The sequence below is a fragment of the Phocoena sinus genome, chromosome 3 (assembly GCF_008692025.1).
Source record: "Phocoena sinus isolate mPhoSin1 chromosome 3, mPhoSin1.pri, whole genome shotgun sequence".
In the NCBI taxonomy this organism is placed as follows: domain Eukaryota; kingdom Metazoa; phylum Chordata; class Mammalia; order Artiodactyla; family Phocoenidae; genus Phocoena; species Phocoena sinus.
Window position 1 is genome coordinate 41356496 of NC_045765.1, and position 19011 is coordinate 41375506.

The following is a 19011-nucleotide window of genomic DNA, read 5'->3' on the forward strand; positions in this document are numbered from 1 at the left end:
CCCTTCATTGAATCCTTTCTAGCCATCCTCCCTATTTTATAGCTCATACAACTGAGGTAGAGAGAAGCAACGTCACCAGAAGAACTCACAAGGCAGGGCTGTCGGAGCACCAATCTGGTGTGTTTTCACTGGATGTGAAACTTTGCTCCGTGGATATAACCCCAGCTCCTACCTTTGGTTTCTCGTGTTCTGGTGGGGCAGGGAGAGAGGGAGGTTGGCCGATTTATCAACTGTTAACTCTCTTCCCAGCCTCCTTCACCACCCAAAACTCTACAAGAAAATCCACAAGAAACACCACGAGTGGACAGCTCCCATTGGCGTGATCTCCCTCTACGCACATCCTATTGAGCATGTGGTGAGTGGAGCTCGGCTCCCCCAGAGGAAAGGGCAGCGGGCGACCCCGTTCCCTAAGGTAGTCTCCTGCACAGAGCGGGATCACACTGGTTCTTTCTTCTGCCCATTCAACGGCTACCATTTGTGGTTGGCATATGCCGGGCGATGCTACATACTCAGAATAAGTTATCTCATTTAATCCTCCCAACAACTGTTTAAATCCTCATTTTGCTAATGAGGAAGTTGAGCTTCAAACAGTTAATAACTTGCCCTAAGTTTCATGTCTGAAGGAGTCCAGCAAATCCAGTCCCAGAAACTCATTCAGCTTCCCCAGATCTGGGGTCAAGAAGTCTTCCCGGATACCCACCTGCGTCCCCTCCATCCCCTCGGGCCCCTCTTCGAACAGCCCTCTCCTTGCAGGTCTCCAACATGCTGCCGGCGATGGTGGGTCCAATCGTCATGGGATCCCACTTGTCCTCCATCACCATTTGGTTTTCTTTGGTCCTCATCATCACCATCATCTCCCACTGTGGCTACCACCTACCCTTCTTGCCTTCACCTGAATTCCATGACTACCACCATCTCAAGTAAGGAAACCCTCCCCACTGTGGGTCTCTGGGCAGTAGCCCCCACGTTGACTCCTAGAACTCCTGACAGCAGACACCGGTGTCTCAGTTCAAATGTGGGTCTAGTGGAGGGAGAGGTCTGCAGGTGGGGACAAAGGTGACCATCCTGGGACCCAGATCACCTTGCCATTCTCTTTCTGTCTGATATTGGATCTTCCTGCCACTATGGGTCTTTAACCTGCATTTAGGTCCTGGACCCTTTGAGGATCTAGTGTAAGCCATGGGCACTACCAGGAAGATGCATACATGCATAGAATTCCCACAGGCAATTCAACAGAAGCTGTACACGCTCTGAAAGCCTCCAGGCTCGTGGAAACTCCTGCACCAGAATCACCTGAGATGCTTTCCTCAAATGCAGCCTCTTGGGTTCCACTCCAAATACACTGAATCAAAGCATCTGGGGGAGCAGGCCTTGGCATCTGCATTTAGTTAAGCGTTCCAGGGGATTCTGATGGAGGTGGTCCCAGAACCTACCTGAACAAGCTGGCTTTGCCCCAGGTTCTGACTTGTGTGCGTCGAAATCACAGAGAGCTTTCCAAAGGAAGAGCATAGCTTTTCAGTCTGGAATGGCCCCAGGAATATGTGCACCACCGCCTGGGTTAACCGGAAGCAGGTGGGCAGCATGGTGGGGATGGGTGTGGGATAGGAGGGCTCAGAAATGTGTGTGAGGCTGGCACAGGTGAAATGAACGTGAGCTCGCCCGCCTCCAGCACCCTCCTCTCTCCTCCAGGTTCAACCAGTGCTATGGGGTGCTGGGGGTGCTGGACCACCTCCACGGGACTGACACTGTGTTTAAGCAGACCAAGGCCTACGAGAGACACATGATCCTGCTGGGCTTCACCCCACTCTCCGAGAGCATCCCTGATCCCCCTAAGAAGATGGACTAAGACACGGCCCGAGTGCCATCCTAGCCATGCCCTCTGCACGGTCCGCTAAGGTGGCCTGAGGCCTCCTGGTCGCACCTACCAACTCGCTCCTTCAGCCACGCACTCTGATGACAAACCACAAGGACAGGGGGCAGGTCAGCTTCCTGGAAAAGCAGGCCCAAGGAGGGGACCAGGGCTCCCCCAACTACCCCTATCATCCCAAAGGGGACCAGGGATTGGCGTAACAAAAAAAAATATAGCTCCCCGGAATGGAGACCAGTAAGAGGGAAGAAGCCACTTTGAGAGGGCTCCCGGGGGGTCCCCCTGGTCCTCTGCTGTGGAAGGGGAGAGGGACACCAGATGACTCCTTGGTAGCCCTGCCAAGACAGAGAATGACAAAGGTGGCAGGAGGCCGTGTGGCTCCAGCCATAGCTCCTGATGCCAGGGGGTGGGAGAACCAGGAGATACTGCTTTGCCCCTTCGGGTCCCCAAAAGCTTCTCTCATTCTGTACTCAGGCCGGGGCCAGGACACCCTGGCAACGGTTCTGGGATCGAGTCCCCACTGCTTCCCAACACACACACGCACGCGCACATGCATGCACACGCACAGACACGCAGCGTGATAAAGACCCCACTTCAGCTCTGCCCCACTGCAACTGGACATCACCCCTCTCTGAAAATACCAATCACGGGAGCCCCTCCTGTGATTACAACTGAGATACCAAAAAGAGGCACAGACCAAATCTCAATACCTTCAGCCACAGGCGGAAACCAAAGGCCAAACCCTGTGGCCCCGCTCAGCTGGGGCCCCCTTTTAGCCACAGAGGGTAGGGTCAGAGTTGCTGACCTTTGGGGACACCCAACTGAGGCCCCTTATTAGGCCCTCTGAACCAGGACCAAAGGAGCTAGAACCCTCTTCCTCCACTAGAGCAAGAAATACACGGCTGAACAGAGGGTAAAATCCTTATTTCCCCCTCAAACGATGAACCAGTTGTTCCAGCACCATTTTTACAGGATGACTTTAGCAGTAATGCCTTTTCCAATGAGACCTTATTGTCTACCACAGAACCACAGAGCTGCCCAGGTGGAAGCAGTCCCCACCCTGGGTTCGCTCAGCTGCTTGACATTGCCAGGAACCCTGTGGCTCCCAGTATCAACGTGAAGACACTCTGATTTGCAAGACCACCATTATAGTTTCCAAAGTCTGATATTCTCCTGAACATTCAGTTCTCCTCTGTCCAGAAAACCACCCGCTGTAGTTTTATAAAATACTTTAACATCTGATAGGGCCACATCTCCAGGCAGAGCTATCAAAGAGGACGACCTCCTGCCACGGGCCCTATCTCCCCAGAGGACCTGCCCAAGAGGCCAACCAGGCGCTTAGCAGGCAGCGTCCTCCTCGGGCCTGGGTGGGCCCAGCCCCCTCCCTGGGACCGCATGCCCTTCGCTTGAGCACAGCTCCTGGTGCACCAGTGCTGGACGTGCTCATAGCTGCTGACCTGCACCCACAACCTGTCCTAAGAATAAACAAACAGTTGGAAAACGGTCCCTCTTCAGTGCACTGAGCGAGGGTCGGGAATGAGGAGTGTGGAGGAAGAGGAAGAATGGCGGTCTCTCCTTTTAACATCTGTAGACCTGGAGGTACTGCTGGGGCGCAGAGGGGCGAGGGGCCTCGTTCTCTCACCCTTTTTCTTAGGCAGGTCGCGGGGCCTGGCCCCGACACTGGTTACCAAATAGCCTCAAGGAAAGGTCGAGGTCTCAACACTGGCAGCAGAGAATGTGAATGTGAATGGAGAAAGGATGGAAAACAAACCGGTCTCCTTTGCAGTGGATACTTGGGTTTTTGTCTCCCTATGTGAGTCGTTCCGGCATCACGACCACATGGTGTCTGTGCGCCACAGCAGCACAAGGAAACACTCTGTGGCTTCTTTCAGAGTATTCCCAGCAAGCCGTGGAAGGAGTGAATGTCTTCCTCTTCCCAGAGCGGCCTGCAGAAGCCCTGCCCACTGTCTCCTAGCCTCACCTTTGGCCCCTGAGGGCCATTGGTGCTCTTAAAGTTCCTGTTCACCTGACACAAGGTGGAATTGTCTGGAAAACCATTTCAGATGGGACGCTCAAGTGCCAGGCCCAGGAGACAAACAGCTGTCAGGGAATGAGTAAACAAGGCTCATGTTCAGTTTTGTAATGACACCCCAAGGCCAGGCCGGCATTCAGACTGTTATCACGGCTGGCGCCTGGCCTCACGGGCCAGGGAGAGGCACCAGCGGCTCAGGGGCCGGTCCCGGTGGGAGCGCTCATCCTTCCTTCCCCGGCGTCAATCCTCAGGGCTCGGTGGCCGACCTGGATTCCACAGGGCCAGAGTGTTGGTCCCTCCTTTATACCCCGCAGGGAAGTCTGTCCAGTGAGGAGTCACAGCAACTTGTATCTTCCTGGCTGTGCCCTGACACCATGCCAAGCCACAGCCAGTGCCCGAAGTCCTGGAATTCCAGCCGCTGGAATGGTGTCGCTCTGGGCTGTGGCACTGCCTACAGCTCCCCCATCTCACTTGAGACACGAGGCGGACATGAATTCAAGGCTGGCAGAAGTTCTCCGTATCTCCGAGGAACCACCTGGAAGCACCAGCAGCCGTAGGAACTGTGTCGGGAGCCCCTGCCCTGGGCAGACTCCCCGACAGCACAGTGGCAGAGCCCCGCAGAGGTCTCACGTGCACATCCCGAGCGCAGGCTCCTCTGCATCTGCGGTGGGAAGGCGAACCAGGCTCCACCCCACACACCCAAAAGCTGCACCCCTCATGGGAGACCAGCCAGGCTTTTGCCTTTCCAAGTTTTTATTTTTATACATTTTTTTTGTATTAAAAAGAAAAGCATAATTACCACAAATTACAAACGACTAAAGCAGGACTAGAATAATGAATGAATCACTTCAGCCTGGAAAGCAGATACTCTCAATAATATTAATGTTATAATACAAGCTCATTCAAGTATTTTACATTTTTTTGTCCTTGTAAGTGTGATATCCTAGCACATGGTAAAGATAACGTACTATGAGCATAAGGTGGAACCTTCTCCGCAAAGCCGGTGACAAGTTTTCCTCTCCAATCAGAAATGGGCTGTATGCTCTGATCTTCTCTGCCTCTGCTATCAACACGGCTGAAGGAGAGGGTGGGGCTGGGGCACATCCCGGGCCCTGCGCACACAGGAGAGACCTGGGGCCCCGCTCAGGAGGCACCAGGCGATCCAGACCACTCTACCCAGGCTTCTGGCAAAAAACCACCACCCTCCCTATAAGCTAGTCGTCCTTCTTGCCCCTCCTCCCCACTGCCAGGGCTTTCTGAGCAACTTTCTTTTTAAAAACCAATCATCAGGAAAGGGGAAAAAAGAGCTACAACAGAACAAAACAAAAACGTTAACAACTTTGACACGGGGGGCTCTGCACCTGGATCTGAGCCCAAGGGGTCCAGGCTGGGGCAGGGTTGGGCAGCCCCTCTCTCCTGGTAGTGCCTTTACTCCCAGATTCAGGAGAGCACGAGAGAAACCTGCCCCTTAGCAGGGCCGAGGTACACAGACCTTCTGATGTTCGATGCCCAAAGGCTGTGTTGGCATGGACCAATCTTGGAAGGGTACAGGATGAACAGAAGGATTTGGACAGGCTGTTGCTTTGTGTCTCCGATCTTGGATCCCCATGGAGGATGGTGCTTGTCACAGATACATCGGTCCTAAATTCAAGTGTCTTCAGAAAGTGAAGATGTAAACTACTCTTTGCAACATTAACTCCGAACATGTTACAAAAAAAAAAAAAAAAAAAAAAAGGGAAGAAAAAAAGGAAGAAAAAAGCACCCCCAACCCCAGCCTGTGTTGAGATGACGTCCTCACCTCCCCACCCAAAAGGGGCTTCCTCTTTGTGGGGTGTCTGTGGGGAGGATCAGGGAGAGGATGGCAGCCCCCTGGCCCGGGAGTAAACTCTAGATAAGAACAGCCTTTCCCCACACTCCCAAGGCTTCCTTGTGCCCCCAAACCCAGCAGAGGACAAACACTGAGGTTTCTGTGGTGCTGGATACAGTACAGGGCTGAGCAACCCAAAGGAAAGAAAGAGGCAATGAAGGGAAGGAGGAGGGCGTCCAGTGTCTGGCACATCGTGGGGCAGGCACCAGATTGGGCAGGGAGAGGCCTCAAACCCCACTGTCAGAGCAGAGACCAGACACTCATCCTTGGCTTTCGAGACAACCGGCTCACAGGAACTAAGATGGGCTTCCCCATACTAACTGCTGGGAGGGCAGAGATGGGGGAGGGCACAGGCCAAAGCAATGAGGTGCCCAAGACACAGGGCAAGCCCTAGCCAGCCTGAGATACTGTCTCCGACTCCCAACTTTAGGGCCCGACAGAGGAAGCAGTTGACAAGGGCCAAGAGGCGTGAGCACATGACCACCACCACCCTGTGGTGAACGTGTTGGCACACCCGCACCCAGCCCCGTTTGTGAGGGTCAGTTCTGGGTCACCCTCCCTAGCTCTGGATGCCAGGAGACTCCAGCCATTCCACTGTCATTCACAGCCCAAGTCAAGCAGTCAGTGGCTGGAGAAGTCAGGTATACTCTATGTCCACATATACCTTCCCGCCACAGGGCTTCTCCAACTGGCAGGACCACCCCCACCCTCAAAGCCTCCTCAATCTCTCGTTCCCAGGCGGGGTCAACTGGAGGGTGGGCAGAGATGGCTTGCAGAGGGGGCGGGGCGCAAGACGGGGATACCCACCCGGCCCAAGGGAGGAGAACGGCGTCTCTCTCCACCTTTTAAGAGACAAAGCCTCCTTGAGGTCTCAGAGATCTATCAAGGGAACGCAAGAAAGGTTTCCAAGCCTCAGCTGCCAAGTGTTCACCTTTCCCCTCTGAGGTGGGGGAGACAGTCAAGCTGAGGACGTGTGTGTCCCAGATCCAGGCCAACGCTGTCCTCCAACAGTCCGAAGCAAACTTGGCCTTGGCATTCCAAGGGTAGGATGAAGGGTGTCACGGCAGGACGGGCCCTGGCGTGAGGCAACAGCAAGCAGAGCAAGGACACGACAGTGGCAGCAGTGTACAGACACGGGACGTCAGCTTCAAATGATGCAACAGCGGAGATATTCTGGGCACGGCTCTGATCTGAGCCGCCCCCAACTCTCTTGCCTACAGGCAGGAGGCACTGTACATGCAACTCAATCCAGAGACAGATTCTAGTCAATCCAGCCCAGGCACATCCAGAGAAGGTGGGAGCTCTTCGAGTTGACTCCACCGAGGAAAACAGGCATTTGGGTATTTCAGATTCCCACTCCACAATAAGGCAACTTTTAAAAAAATACTATTTCCAAGAACAAAACAAGAAAATTCCAAGGGTAGGGGAAAGACATCACTTTCTGTGGATTAGGTGGGGGTTTGCTGATGGGTTTTTTTGGTCTTTTATGGTCGATTTTGTCTTTTTTTTTTTTTTTTTTTCTTTTCCATTTTCCCAAGGATGGAAAGATCAGAGAAAAATAAAATAAATCATCTTTCAATAGTCTCTTCTGGTACGAGCAGCGTCTCTCTGGGCTGGGGAGTAAGGGGCATGGGGGGAGGGGAGTGGAGAGAGGCCAAAACCTTCCCCACCCCCACTTCTAGATCCTTTGGTTTCCTTCTCCCGGAAGATGGCAGGAGGGCGTGGTAGGGACAGCAGGGAGAGAACAAGGTGATGGCAAGCCCCAGATGATCAAGGGGCTGGTGCTCGTGGGGCCCAGGGACGCTGCCAGAGCCTTCTGTGAAACAGTGCTGGGCAATGGGGCCCACAGGGCCTTTCTGTGGGCTGCATAGTTGGCTGGCGGGGGAGCAGGACGCAGCTGTGGATGGGGACCAGGGTTGCGGCCTACCAGCCGCGGGCAGGGCTGCAGAGTGATTTTGGTAATCCAGACGAACTATCAATAATTTAAAACTTGATATATATATATGTATATATATATATATAAAAAAAATTTCCCCCCTTACCCTCCCCCCCCCCCCAGAAGAAGCTAGGATGTGAAGAAGAGCCATGGAGAGAGAAGAGGGAAGGGGTGTGTGGAGGCTCCTGCCCAGGGGCGCCTCTGATAGCCCAAATGGTGTACACGCTGCTACTCAGCACAAAGGCCCATCCTAACAACTACAGGCCTGTCCCTTCTCTGTCCCCTCTCCTGGGACTGGGCACCCCCACAGACTCTCACCTACCCCCTCCATCCCTTCTCCCCACAAAACCCCAGGGCTAAAGGGTCTTTCACTTTCCCAAAGTCTGTGCGTCCGAGTGCTGGCTTGTCCATTTAGCGTCTTCTCGGATGGGCTGGCCGGTAGCTGGTGTGGGGGGTTGGCTGACCACGGCGGAGGGCCTGCCGGAAGACTGGGAGGGGCACCGCCTCCTGCCCTCGCCGCTGCCACCTCCTGCTGCCACTGGGTGTCGCTTGTGGTTGCCCTCCTCACCCATGGGGGGCTGCAACAGAGGAGGGAGTCAGAGGTGATGAGGGAGCACTACTACCCACACCCCCTTCCTTGCCAGAGCTGTCTAGAGACCCCCTAACTTCCTACCTCCCAGTGTAGATGATGAATAGGTTTATAACCCTAAAAACTAGTCACCCGTTTTATTGAGCACATCTCTACGCCAAGAGGCCAAGCCTTGTACTGGTTTATGCACATTCACTCCGGTGGTCTACACCACCCTTCGATGTAGACATAACCATCTGATTTCACAGATGAGGACAGCGAAGCATAGAAAAATAATTTGCCAAGGGTCCCAGAGCTTTTAACTGGTAAAGACAAAATCTGGACCAGGCCCATCTACCTCTGAAGCCCAGGCCTTTATCCATACAAGTTTCTGCTCCCCTTCTGAGAAGAAGTCACTGCTCAGGAGATGGTACATGGAATGTGGCATGCAATATGCTGCAATGCCTCCGCTCAGAAGGCCCAGATGCTCCTGGGGACTGCCTCACGCCCCTCAAGGCCCTAAAAAGGACACTGATCTTAAGAGTCAGACCGGGATCCAGTCTAGCCTCACCACTGCCAAAGGTCCTGTAATAACCCCGAGGACACTTCCTTCCCTTTCTGGGAGCCAAGAGTGGAGCCCTTCTTGCTCTACTCCCAACAGGTCTTCCTATTCTCTGCCCATGTACTCCCCGCTCCAGGCCCAGAAAGGAGGAAGACCTTAAGGATGGAAGACAACGGACTCATCTTTTTGTCAGGACACCTGAGCAGCGCTGCCACTATCTCACTGGCTGGCCATGGGCTCCAGTTCATCCACTGCTATAGTGATGATAACAGTAACCCTGCTTGCTGCATATTATAAAGGTTAAATGAGGTCAGTGTAAGTGCCTAGCGCTATCAATGTCAATTTTTAAATAAATGTGAGGACTATTATTTACTTCTATTTGCCCTTTTGCTAAAAGGTTTCAAGGGAATAAGATGACTGGCATATCCCTACTACATTATAATCTCTCTGAAGGAAAAAGTTTTACTTATCTCCGGAGTCCCTTGAAGCACCTAGCACGGAAGAGGAACCAGCAGTAATAACTTTGACCCACCACTGGATGTCACTGTCGAGTCACTGCTCCAAGAAGATGAAGTGGGCGGAGCAGGGAAGAATCGGACATATTTTATAAACTTCTGGGGTTAGAACTGACCTCTCCCAGAAAGACATTTACCTTGGGTACTCATCCTGATCACCTCTAACTAAGGCACAGCAGCAAGGAGGGTTAGAGATAATAGGGAAAGAGCATTATGATGGTTTAGCCACATCCACCATGGGAAAGGGAGGAAGGAGCAACCATACACCCTCCAATTAGCCTTCACTGCCCAACTTCTCACACGCTCTGTTTAACAAAGAAACTGAGGCCCAAATGGGGGCAGGAAGGGTCCCTGAGCTAGTGGCACAGCTGGGATCAAAATCCAGGTACCCTGATGTCTGGTCCAGTTTTCTTTCTAGGACAATCAGGGCGGGAAAGAGGAGAGACATCCACTCACATCCACTCGGAAGTCTTCAAGACGTCGGAATTTGCCGAGGTATTCTTGAAGTTTGGGGTCAATGTCCAAATTTTTGGCTTTGGAATATTTCAAGAAGGCCCAGAACTTCTCCAGCCCGTACAGCTGACCTGCAGGGAAAGAGGAGAAAGAGGTAGAGAGAGACTTGGTTCTGCGAAGTTGAGAATAGAGAGGCTCAGGAGAGGGAGGTATGACATGATACAGACAAGCCCAGGCAGAGCTAGGGGCCGAGAAGACTGAGATGACCAGGGCTCGCAGAGCCCCAACTCTTTGACTCTTACCAGCTTCATAGTCCTTCACGGTTTCCTCCTGAAAGTCCTTAAATATGTCCAGCCGGAACTTCTTTTCCAGGCCATAACTGTAGTATCGAAAAAGGCACTCCAAACCATATCTGTAGAAGAACACAAGCCAGTGAAATTGGGACAGTTTCTTTATCTGTAAGACAGGAAATACACCTGGATGACAGATGAACTATGAAACAGTTTAAACACATGGATTATTGAGAAAATGGTAAGCATACTTTGAGAAGGCTAACATTTAATGCTAGTCTAAATGAGTCCAGCATTAAATGTTTGCCAAGGGTCAGCAAACTGAGGCCAAATGAACGACAGCATCCTGCCCGCACCCATTTGCCTATGAAATATCACTGGGTGCTTTCTGCTACAAGAGCAGAGTAGTTGAAACAGAGACGCTATGTCCCACAAAGCCCAAGATATTTGCTGTCTGTCCCTTATGCAAAGTTTGTCAATCACTGGCATGAACTCTCTGCAAAGCCATTTGACCATGCCAATTAGTAGGTTTCTTCATTTACCTCAGAAATTTCAATTCTAGAAACATATACCAGGGAAATGACCAAAAATGTAGACTAAGATTGTACAGATGTACAAAATTGTTCATAGCAGCATTATTTTGAAAAATTTGTATGTCTTAGAGAAGCGATTAAGAAAAATCATGGTAACTTAGTACAAAAGAATAATATAATCTATTAAAAATTATAATGGGGCTTCCCTGGTGGCGCAGTGGTTGAGAGTCTGCCTGCCGATGCAGGGGACATGGGTTCGTGCCCCGGTCCGGGAAGATCCCACATGCCACGGAGCAGCTGGGCCCGTGAGCCATGGCCGCTGAGCCTGCCCGTCCGGAGCCTGTGCTCCGCAACGGGAGAGGCCACAACAGTGAGAGGCCCGCGTACCGGGGGGGAAAAAAAAAAAAGATAATGTAAATATACTACTGAGAAATGTTTACAATATATTATAAAGTAGAAAAAACACATTTCAAACTGCTATATGTAGAATAAACCCACTGTTGTAAAGAAATATGTAAAATTTATATCTATATATGCACACACGAAGTCCAGAAGGGCACAGACTACATATATTAAATATTATTGACACTGGTTATCTTTGGGAATTGGGATTTTCAAATGATCTTGTCTCATGTAACAACTTCTGTAAGAAGGCAAAAAGGTTAAGTATTTTAACAACATGGAAAAGTGCTCATGCTTATAAATGACAAATGAGACATAAAAAGGCATTCCTTGCATGACCTCAATATACATAATATGGCAGAACATTAACACTGGCTGTCTCTGTACTGAAGGACATTTTCCCCCAGCTTCTTTAAACATTTGTCCTTTTCAAATTGCTTACAGAGAAAACATTTTACTTGGGAGAAAAAGTGTCCATTCAAAGTTTTTTGGGTTTTTTTTTTGAATAGCAAAATGTTGAAAGCAACCGAAGTATCTATTAATAGGAGACCAGTTAAATAAATTATGGTGCATCTATACAGTGTAAGACCATACAAGCTATAAAAAAAGAACAAGAAACTCATTTATAAATGGATACAGAATGATCTCTAAAATATAGCCTTAAGTACAAAAGTGAGGTGCAAAATAATATCTAATGGAGGCCATCTCTTGTGTAAACAAAAGGGGCGTGTGGAGAGACTACCTAGGTCTGTTCTTGCTTACATAAGCAAAGTATTCTTAGAAAGGACTCAAAAGAGTGTAACAATACTGGCTGCCTGTGGGGAAAGGAACTAGACGGCTGTAAAACTGGGATAAGGAGACTCCTCACTCGCTACATAACCTTCCGACTTCTTTGAATTTTGAATATATTACTCATTCAAAGTAATAATTTTTTACAAAGTACATGAAATATATATACAATAGATTTCCAATTACAGTTCTGGAAGTAGACCCAATGGAGAACCCTCACCACGCCCCCAAGCCCCAGCCAGAGCCTTCACCCCAATCCCATTCACCTGTAGCCTTCTTTGGCATCCTCCAGAGCCAGCTGCTTGAACTCCTCATACATCTTTTTGTTGAAGTGATCTCGGAGGAAGAAGGACCAGAAGCGGAAGAGAGTGTTCATCTCCTGAGACTGGCCAATGCCCAAGCGTTTCCGCTCTGATTGAGGAGGAAGGAGGAAAGATGTGTTTTAGAGCCAGGCTGCCTATGCTTCAGGGGACAAATGGTCCTGGGGCTCAAAGACATCGGTCTTTTCTCCTCCCAGCTCCCTTCCTCATCACCTGCCCCCTTAAGTGTTTGGGGAAGTGTTTACTGAGGACTAACTACCCTGCGTCAGGCTCTGCTGCTCGGCACTGGGCCTGAGCACCCCCAGAAGTAGGTGGCATCAGCTTCAGAACCAGGTCATCCTGGTCTAGCTCTCCACCTCAAAGGTTACTGCTCTCAGTGTAGTTATATAACAAGGAAAAGCATGAACAAATAATTTGTGTACTCCAACAAATTATATTCTTCACTATATCATCAGTACCGATTATTTCAGCAGTCCTACAACATTAATGAGTAAAAATGGTACCATTAAAAAACACATGTAAAACACCCAAGAAACAAAAGGAAAAAACAGAAAAATCTGATATCACTAAAAAATTAAGAACCTTTGTTCTTAAAAGGACATGATCAACAAGGTGAAAAGACAACCCACAGAATGGGAAAAACTATTCGCTAATCATGTTATCTGATAAGGAGCTTGTACTTAGAATATATAAAGAATCATTACAACTTAATAATAAAGACAAACAATCCAGATAAAAAGTAGACAAAGGATCTGAACAGACATTTCTCCAAAGAAGACATTTCTTACAAATGGCCAATAAGCACATGAAAAAACGCTCAACATTATTAGCTATCAAAACCATATCAAATCAAATCAAAACCATAAAAAGATATCACTGCATACCCACTAGGATGGCTATACTCAAAAAGATAGAGTGTAACAAGTTTTGGGAGGATGTGGAGAAATCAGAACCCACATACACTGCTGTTAAGAATATAAAATAGTGCTGCCACTTCGGAAATCAGTCTTGCAGTTCTTCAAAAGGTTACACAGAGTTACACTACGATATGACCCAGGAATCCCACCTCTTCCACTCAAGATAAATGAAAACCTATGTCCACACGTAAACCTATGTCCACACAAAAACATGTCCCCCCCAAAAAATATACAGGAATGTTCAAAGCAGCATTACTCATGATAGGCAAAAAGCAGAAACCCAAAATGTCCATTGACTGATGAATGGATAAACAAAATGTGGTACATCCACAGTGGAACGTTGTTTGATAATAAAAAGGAATGAAGTACTCATACATGGTACAACATATGATGAACCCTGAAATTATTATGCTAAGGGAAAGAAGCCAGTCACAAAGGACTACATATTGTATGATTCCATGTATATGAAAAGTCTAGAACAGGCAAATCCATAAAGACAGAGAGCAGAGTGGTGGTTGCATAGGCCTGGGAGGAGCTGGGGAGGTGGGGGGGTGGGGAGTGACTAGTAAGGGGCACAGGGTTTACTTCTAAGGTAATGAAAATGTTCTAAAACGGATTCTAGTGATGGATGCACAACTCCTAAAGATGCTAGAAGCCACTGGCTGCACTGTACACCTTAAATGGATGAACTGTATGGTATGTAGATTGTATCTCCATAAATCGCGCGCACACGCGCGCGCACACACACACACACACACACACACACACACACACACACACGCAGAGGGAAGTAAGGCAGACGCACCAAGCATTTAGCAGCCTTGTTTTGCTGAATAAAAGGGGATTGAGTGACTTAATAACTCTAAGTGAGCATTCAGATCGACTCTGAGCATCTTTGGAAACAACCTGACAGAAACCTACAGTTAAAAGCTATCTCCTCTTTGATGAAAGGTAACAGGTGAGAGAGTCTAGAGAGGCTCTCTCCTTGCAGTCTCATACTAGAGCAGGGGTCAGCCATCTCTTTTTCTGTGAGAGGCTGGAGAGTGGCTTTGCAGGTCACATATGGTCTCTGGCATAAATTCTCTCCCTCCCCACCCCACAAACACTCAAAAATGTAAAAAACTGTTAGCTCCAGGGCCGTATAAAGATAGGCTGCTGGCTGGATTTGGTCCACAGGCCGTCACTGTTCTAGAGAATATATGCTGTCTCACGCACACCCTTTTGTGACACTGGTGGTACTACAGACCGAGGAAAATTCTTGGTATTTTTTATATCAGTAGAGAAAGATCAAGGAACAGGAATGTTCTAAGCACCAGATTCTTTTTGCCTCCTGTATTCCAAAACTACCTGGCTATTATGTCATATCACTTCTTGCTCTGAGGTTAGAGAAAATAGTCACCTGCTCCACCAGCCCTTACACTGGATCTAAGTAGTGGTCCAGGAAGCTCAGCCCTCTCCCTCTGTGCCTCTTACCGTTAAGGCAGCGCCTACGATACTTGTGGTAGACGTGTTGTGTGAAGCCGTTTTCCTTGAGCAGCTCGTGGGAAGGATGCTGGAACTTGGGCAGCGATTGAGGGGTACAGCCATAGCTGCCAACCGCAGGCGTGCCTTCTGAGGGGCTGGAGCTATAGAGACCATGAAACAGATAGTGTCACCAGGTTCCTCAGACCTGCCAGCCATCCAATAGGAGGGGCCTGTCTGGTCTCTTCCAGCAGCCAAGATCCAGCCTCTCACAGTGCAACAAACAAAGAGGCCCAGGTACTGTGCTAGGCCCGTAACTTATTATATATATATCCATGGGTCTCACTCTTTGTACCAACCTTTGGATGCTTTTTTAACAAAGAGGTCACTGGGGCTCACAGAGACGGCGAGTCTTGCCCTGGGTCACAGAGCTAATGTTTAACTTCCCAGATCTGTCCAGTGCGCAAACCTGAGCTTTTAGCCATTTACTTATCCCGTGTTAACATTTGACTTTCCTTAATGAGCTGTAACGGGTTAACCCAAACGTATTTTTCTTACGTTTCTTACGTTTCTTACGTTTCTTACGTCTTACGTCTTTATCTTTGCAGGGAGTAGACTGCATAGGTCTGTGGCTCCCAAATCTTGCTTTGGAACTGAGAACACTAGGTTAGTTTTCCTGAGAAAAAATAAAAAGGAATCTGGGCCCTACTCCCTGAAGCTCAGTTAGGAGATCTAGGGTGGGGTCCAGGAATCTGTATCTTTATTCAACTCCCTAGCTATCTTGAGGGAGGCAGCAGACACCCACTTTTGAAATCAACTGAGCTATCCTGTTGAGAGAATGCCATGTGGCCGCCACACTTCAGAAGGCAGCCTTCCTCTTTCTGGGGTCTGGATTAAGCTCTCTAGACTATTCCTGCTTTTTTGGATTAGGGATCCAATCCCTAATTCCCTAAATTTTCTTTAATTTGCAGACCAAAGAGTTTCTCTCTTCTTGGTCCCATCAATGTCACGGCTCTGCTGCCCGCCCTGCAGTCAGCCTGACCTCCCTTCCCCACTGTCCCATACCTTATGGAAGCAGTCCGGGGCCTGTGCTCGCGGGAATCCATCACCCAGCCCACGTGACTCTCCAAGGGTGGGTTCGAGCTGTGTCTGGTCTTCCTTTTCCGAGGCATCTGCAAAGGTCAGTCCGGGACTTGTTACTAATTGTACTCATCCAACACTGAGGAGCATCAAGCATTTGTAGGACTAAGATTCCCTCCTAGGTGTGAGTTATCTCACAATTTATAAAGCATTTTCATGTCTATTTTCACATGATGTCCACAGCTGTAAGCTAGGAGCTGACACGCCTACTTCACAGATGAGGAGATCGAGGCTTGCTGGTGACATGATCTGCTCAAGGACCCACACCTGGTCAGTCCTCCTTAGGCCTTACCATGGCTACATGCAGCCACCACTCCCACGCCCAGTCCATCTTGCAGATGTGTCACTCAATCCTGGTGGGCCCACCAGCCTAAGAATATGGACCAGGTGGGGGACATGGCACTCTCTTGGCTCAAGGCAAGAGAGAGAAGCAGAGCCCTGGAATGCAGTGAAGTGAGCCCAAGACTCTTAGCAGCTCAGCAGGAACGCCTCACCTTAGCATCTAGCGTCCGACCTTCCTTCACCACTGGATAAAACCGTGACGTCTGGCTTGAGTCTTTGAGCTGCGGTGTCCGGGGAGTGCGAGGGGTCCTGGCGTTGCGATAGTTTGGCGACTCTGGGACAGTGGTTGGTAGAGAGCGGGCAATGGTGGAGGGCTCAGGGGCACCAAACAGCTTGTTGGCCAGAGCATCAGTGGGAACTGCAGAGGCAGAGTGGGGACAGTAAGCAGAGGTAGGCCTGTGAATGCCTGTCCCTGTAAGGCCCCGTCGGACGGCTCCAGACCCTCCCACCCAGGTCAGGGTGGCAGGTGTCACCTCTCACCTTGCTGGAAGCGAGGTGGTCCAGGAGGGACCTCTTGGTTGGGATCCACAGGGGGCTCAGGGGTTAGTGTGTCAAACTGCTCCCGACTGATCATGTTGACTTTCTTGAAGTTCTCGACTTCTTGCTGCAGAGGATATGAGATTGGGGTGGGGCAGGGGGGGAGGGATGCTGGTAAGAAGACTGCCCTAGCCTGTTTAGGGATCAAGACATGCAAGAAGCTGAAGAGGGCAGCTCCTGTGACCACATACACGGAATTCTGGTCCCCAGGCTCTCAGCTGCCCCGTCACTATGCCTCAACCCCAGGTACCCAGGCATGAGTGTGCTAACCCAGAATGGGGGAGTACTTGCCCAGCCCTCTCTGCAGCAGCACTGAGGTCAGGACTCCGGTTCCCCAGGAACGTGCTGTAGACTCCCCCACCCCGATTCTCTTCGGGCAATTCTCTCCTCATCGCCACCAAACACACTACTACTCACAACAGAGGCTCACCAAAGGCCAACCGACCCCCACACATACCCACTCTGTAAACACCTACTATACCAGTTTTGACTGTTTCCAGGTAGCAGTGATTTTTTTAAAAGACCTATCTTTCCTCCACATTTCACACTCAAAGCAAGTTCCTCAAAAGGCTTTTAAACTTTTATATATGCCTAACAGAAATGACGATCCAATCCCTAACCTATTCCTCACCAAAGTGCCTAGCCAACTTAAGACATTGAACACGGACGCTCAAGAAGCAGAGTGACCAGCTCTTACACTGGCACAGTCCACAGTGTTCACGTCGAGCATCACCCCCTTTTGTTAGAGGAGGATGCTGAGGCTCTGTGCCCAAGGTCACACGGCTTGTCAGCCTTCCCCTTCCACACATTACAGGCACCCCAGGCCCCACCACCACTGCTAGGCCCAAGACTCACCTTGATCTGGGAATACTCGGGTTCAAACTTCTCAGTCCACAGGTCCTGCTCGTAGTAGAAGAGCCCATCGTTAATGACCTTGGCCAGCTCAGCGCTCATCTTGGCACGCGAGGTGTGGTTGCCTGTGCGGTCCCCCCCCGGGTGCCGGCGCATGTAAGGTGGCGTCTGGGTGACAATGAGGATCTTGTTGACATCCCGGTCATCAATCTCATAGTCAGAGTCCTCATCAGACCAGGCGGTAAAGGTGTTCTTCCGTCCATCCATCTGCTCCATTTCCTCGTCAAACAGGAAATCCAGTTCCTCTTGCTCGTCTTGATCCTTGGACATCAGCTGCTGAGAGGGCAGCTGCTGAGGCAGAGTAGTCGGGTGGAGGAACCGGGGCTCCTCTGACTTCTAACATGGGGGCAGACCAAGGAGAAAGGGAATCACCAGGGCATCCCCTTATACCAGGCCCTGTCGCTGTGCCCTGGGAGAAGCCCTGACCCCTCAACATGGGACTGTTACAACTACGGCCCTGATAATGCCAGCAAGTCACAGCTGTCAGCCTCGGAGTCAGCCTCATGGAAAAAGGATGTCCCGTACGAGTCCAGGTTTCTCCGCTCACAGCTCACATCACAGCCATTCATAAACACTGAGATAACAACTTCCCTGCACGTAGGAACTGCACTCTCATTTACCTAAATGTGTATCCTCCACAGCACCTGGCCTGGGAGTGGGTACAAGTTCAACAGGCTGATTCATCCATTTGTCCATCCCCAACACCTCCCAATAAACTGGAAGCTTCATCAGGGAAGAACCACAGCTGCCTTGCCTTCCATCCTATCCAGTACTTAGACTGGGATCCAGCAACAGCACATGTTCAACTACTTGATAAGTGGGCAAGTACCCACTGGTATCAGGCCCTGTGTGAAGATGCTAAAAGCAGAAAAAGAACAAGACCAGGTCCTTGAATCTATGGAGCTCTCAGTTTAGTGGGAGAAAAAGTCCACCAACCAACCAACCGCAGTGTGTTATGGTAAGGACTATAAATAGGCCTCGTGGGAGTACATAGGGAGTAGCACTTAACCAGCTGGGGGTGGGAGTGGACAGTCGGGGAAGGCTTCCCAGAAGAAGTGACTATGAAAGGACGTGCATAAGTAAGCCAGATGAAGGCAGGGACAGAGACAGCGAGAGGCAAAAAGAAAACAAACAAAAACACAGCATGTCCCAAAGGCAAGAGAAAACAAGACTGCTTTCAGCCAAAACAAAGTATTCCAGAGTGCTGATAGGCTGAATTTATCTGAAATTTTGGAAGTAAAGCATCTGTCTACCCCATAGTAGATATCTAAACGTCAATTCCCTGCTGTGCAAAGCGCTTTCTGTATAAACTCTAACCCTATTCTCTTTTGGAAGGTTCACGATAGGTCAGGTGGGAGAGGGGGCTCGAATTCTGGAATGGGAGCTAAGCACAGCTCCACCTTTCCAAAGCCTTTGCAGTCTGCAGCACTGAACTGAACTCTGTCAGGTCCTTGTGCACTTACTACCCTACCCTCTCCTCATGACTCCAGCCTAACCTCTGACACTTTCTGGAAGACCGCAGCCAGAACAGGCTGGGAAGTCGGGGTATAAACAGGAAGGGAGGAAGA

General features: G+C 49.9%; 2 protein-coding genes across 4 annotated transcripts in view; one reads left to right on the plus strand and one right to left on the minus strand.

The window, feature by feature from the left end:
- FAXDC2 (fatty acid hydroxylase domain containing 2) overlaps nt 1-5633 on the plus strand; it is a 29320-nt gene extending 23687 nt beyond the window's left edge. The window contains exons 7-9 of the mRNA XM_032628117.1: nt 250-355; nt 754-920; nt 1690-5633. Coding sequence (XP_032484008.1) covers nt 250-355; nt 754-920; nt 1690-1846 — 430 coding nt within the window. The 3' untranslated portion in view covers nt 1847-5633. The remainder of the gene's footprint in view (nt 1-249; nt 356-753; nt 921-1689) is intronic.
- Nucleotides 5634-7260: 1627 nt separating this feature from the next.
- The window catches only part of LARP1 (La ribonucleoprotein 1, translational regulator), a 55162-nt gene continuing 43411 nt past the window's right edge, over nt 7261-19011 (minus strand). For all 3 annotated transcript variants that reach the window (XM_032628115.1, XM_032628114.1, XM_032628112.1), the window contains exons 11-19: nt 17387-17779; nt 16475-16598; nt 16147-16352; nt 15578-15684; nt 14525-14676; nt 12081-12225; nt 10103-10212; nt 9804-9931; nt 7261-8280 (exon numbers count right to left, since the gene is read on the minus strand). In XM_032628115.1, the coding sequence (XP_032484006.1) occupies nt 8071-8280; nt 9804-9931; nt 10103-10212; nt 12081-12225; nt 14525-14676; nt 15578-15684; nt 16147-16352; nt 16475-16598; nt 17387-17779 (1575 nt within the window). In that variant the 3' untranslated portion in view covers nt 7261-8070. The remainder of the gene's footprint in view (nt 8281-9803; nt 9932-10102; nt 10213-12080; nt 12226-14524; nt 14677-15577; nt 15685-16146; nt 16353-16474; nt 16599-17386; nt 17780-19011) is intronic.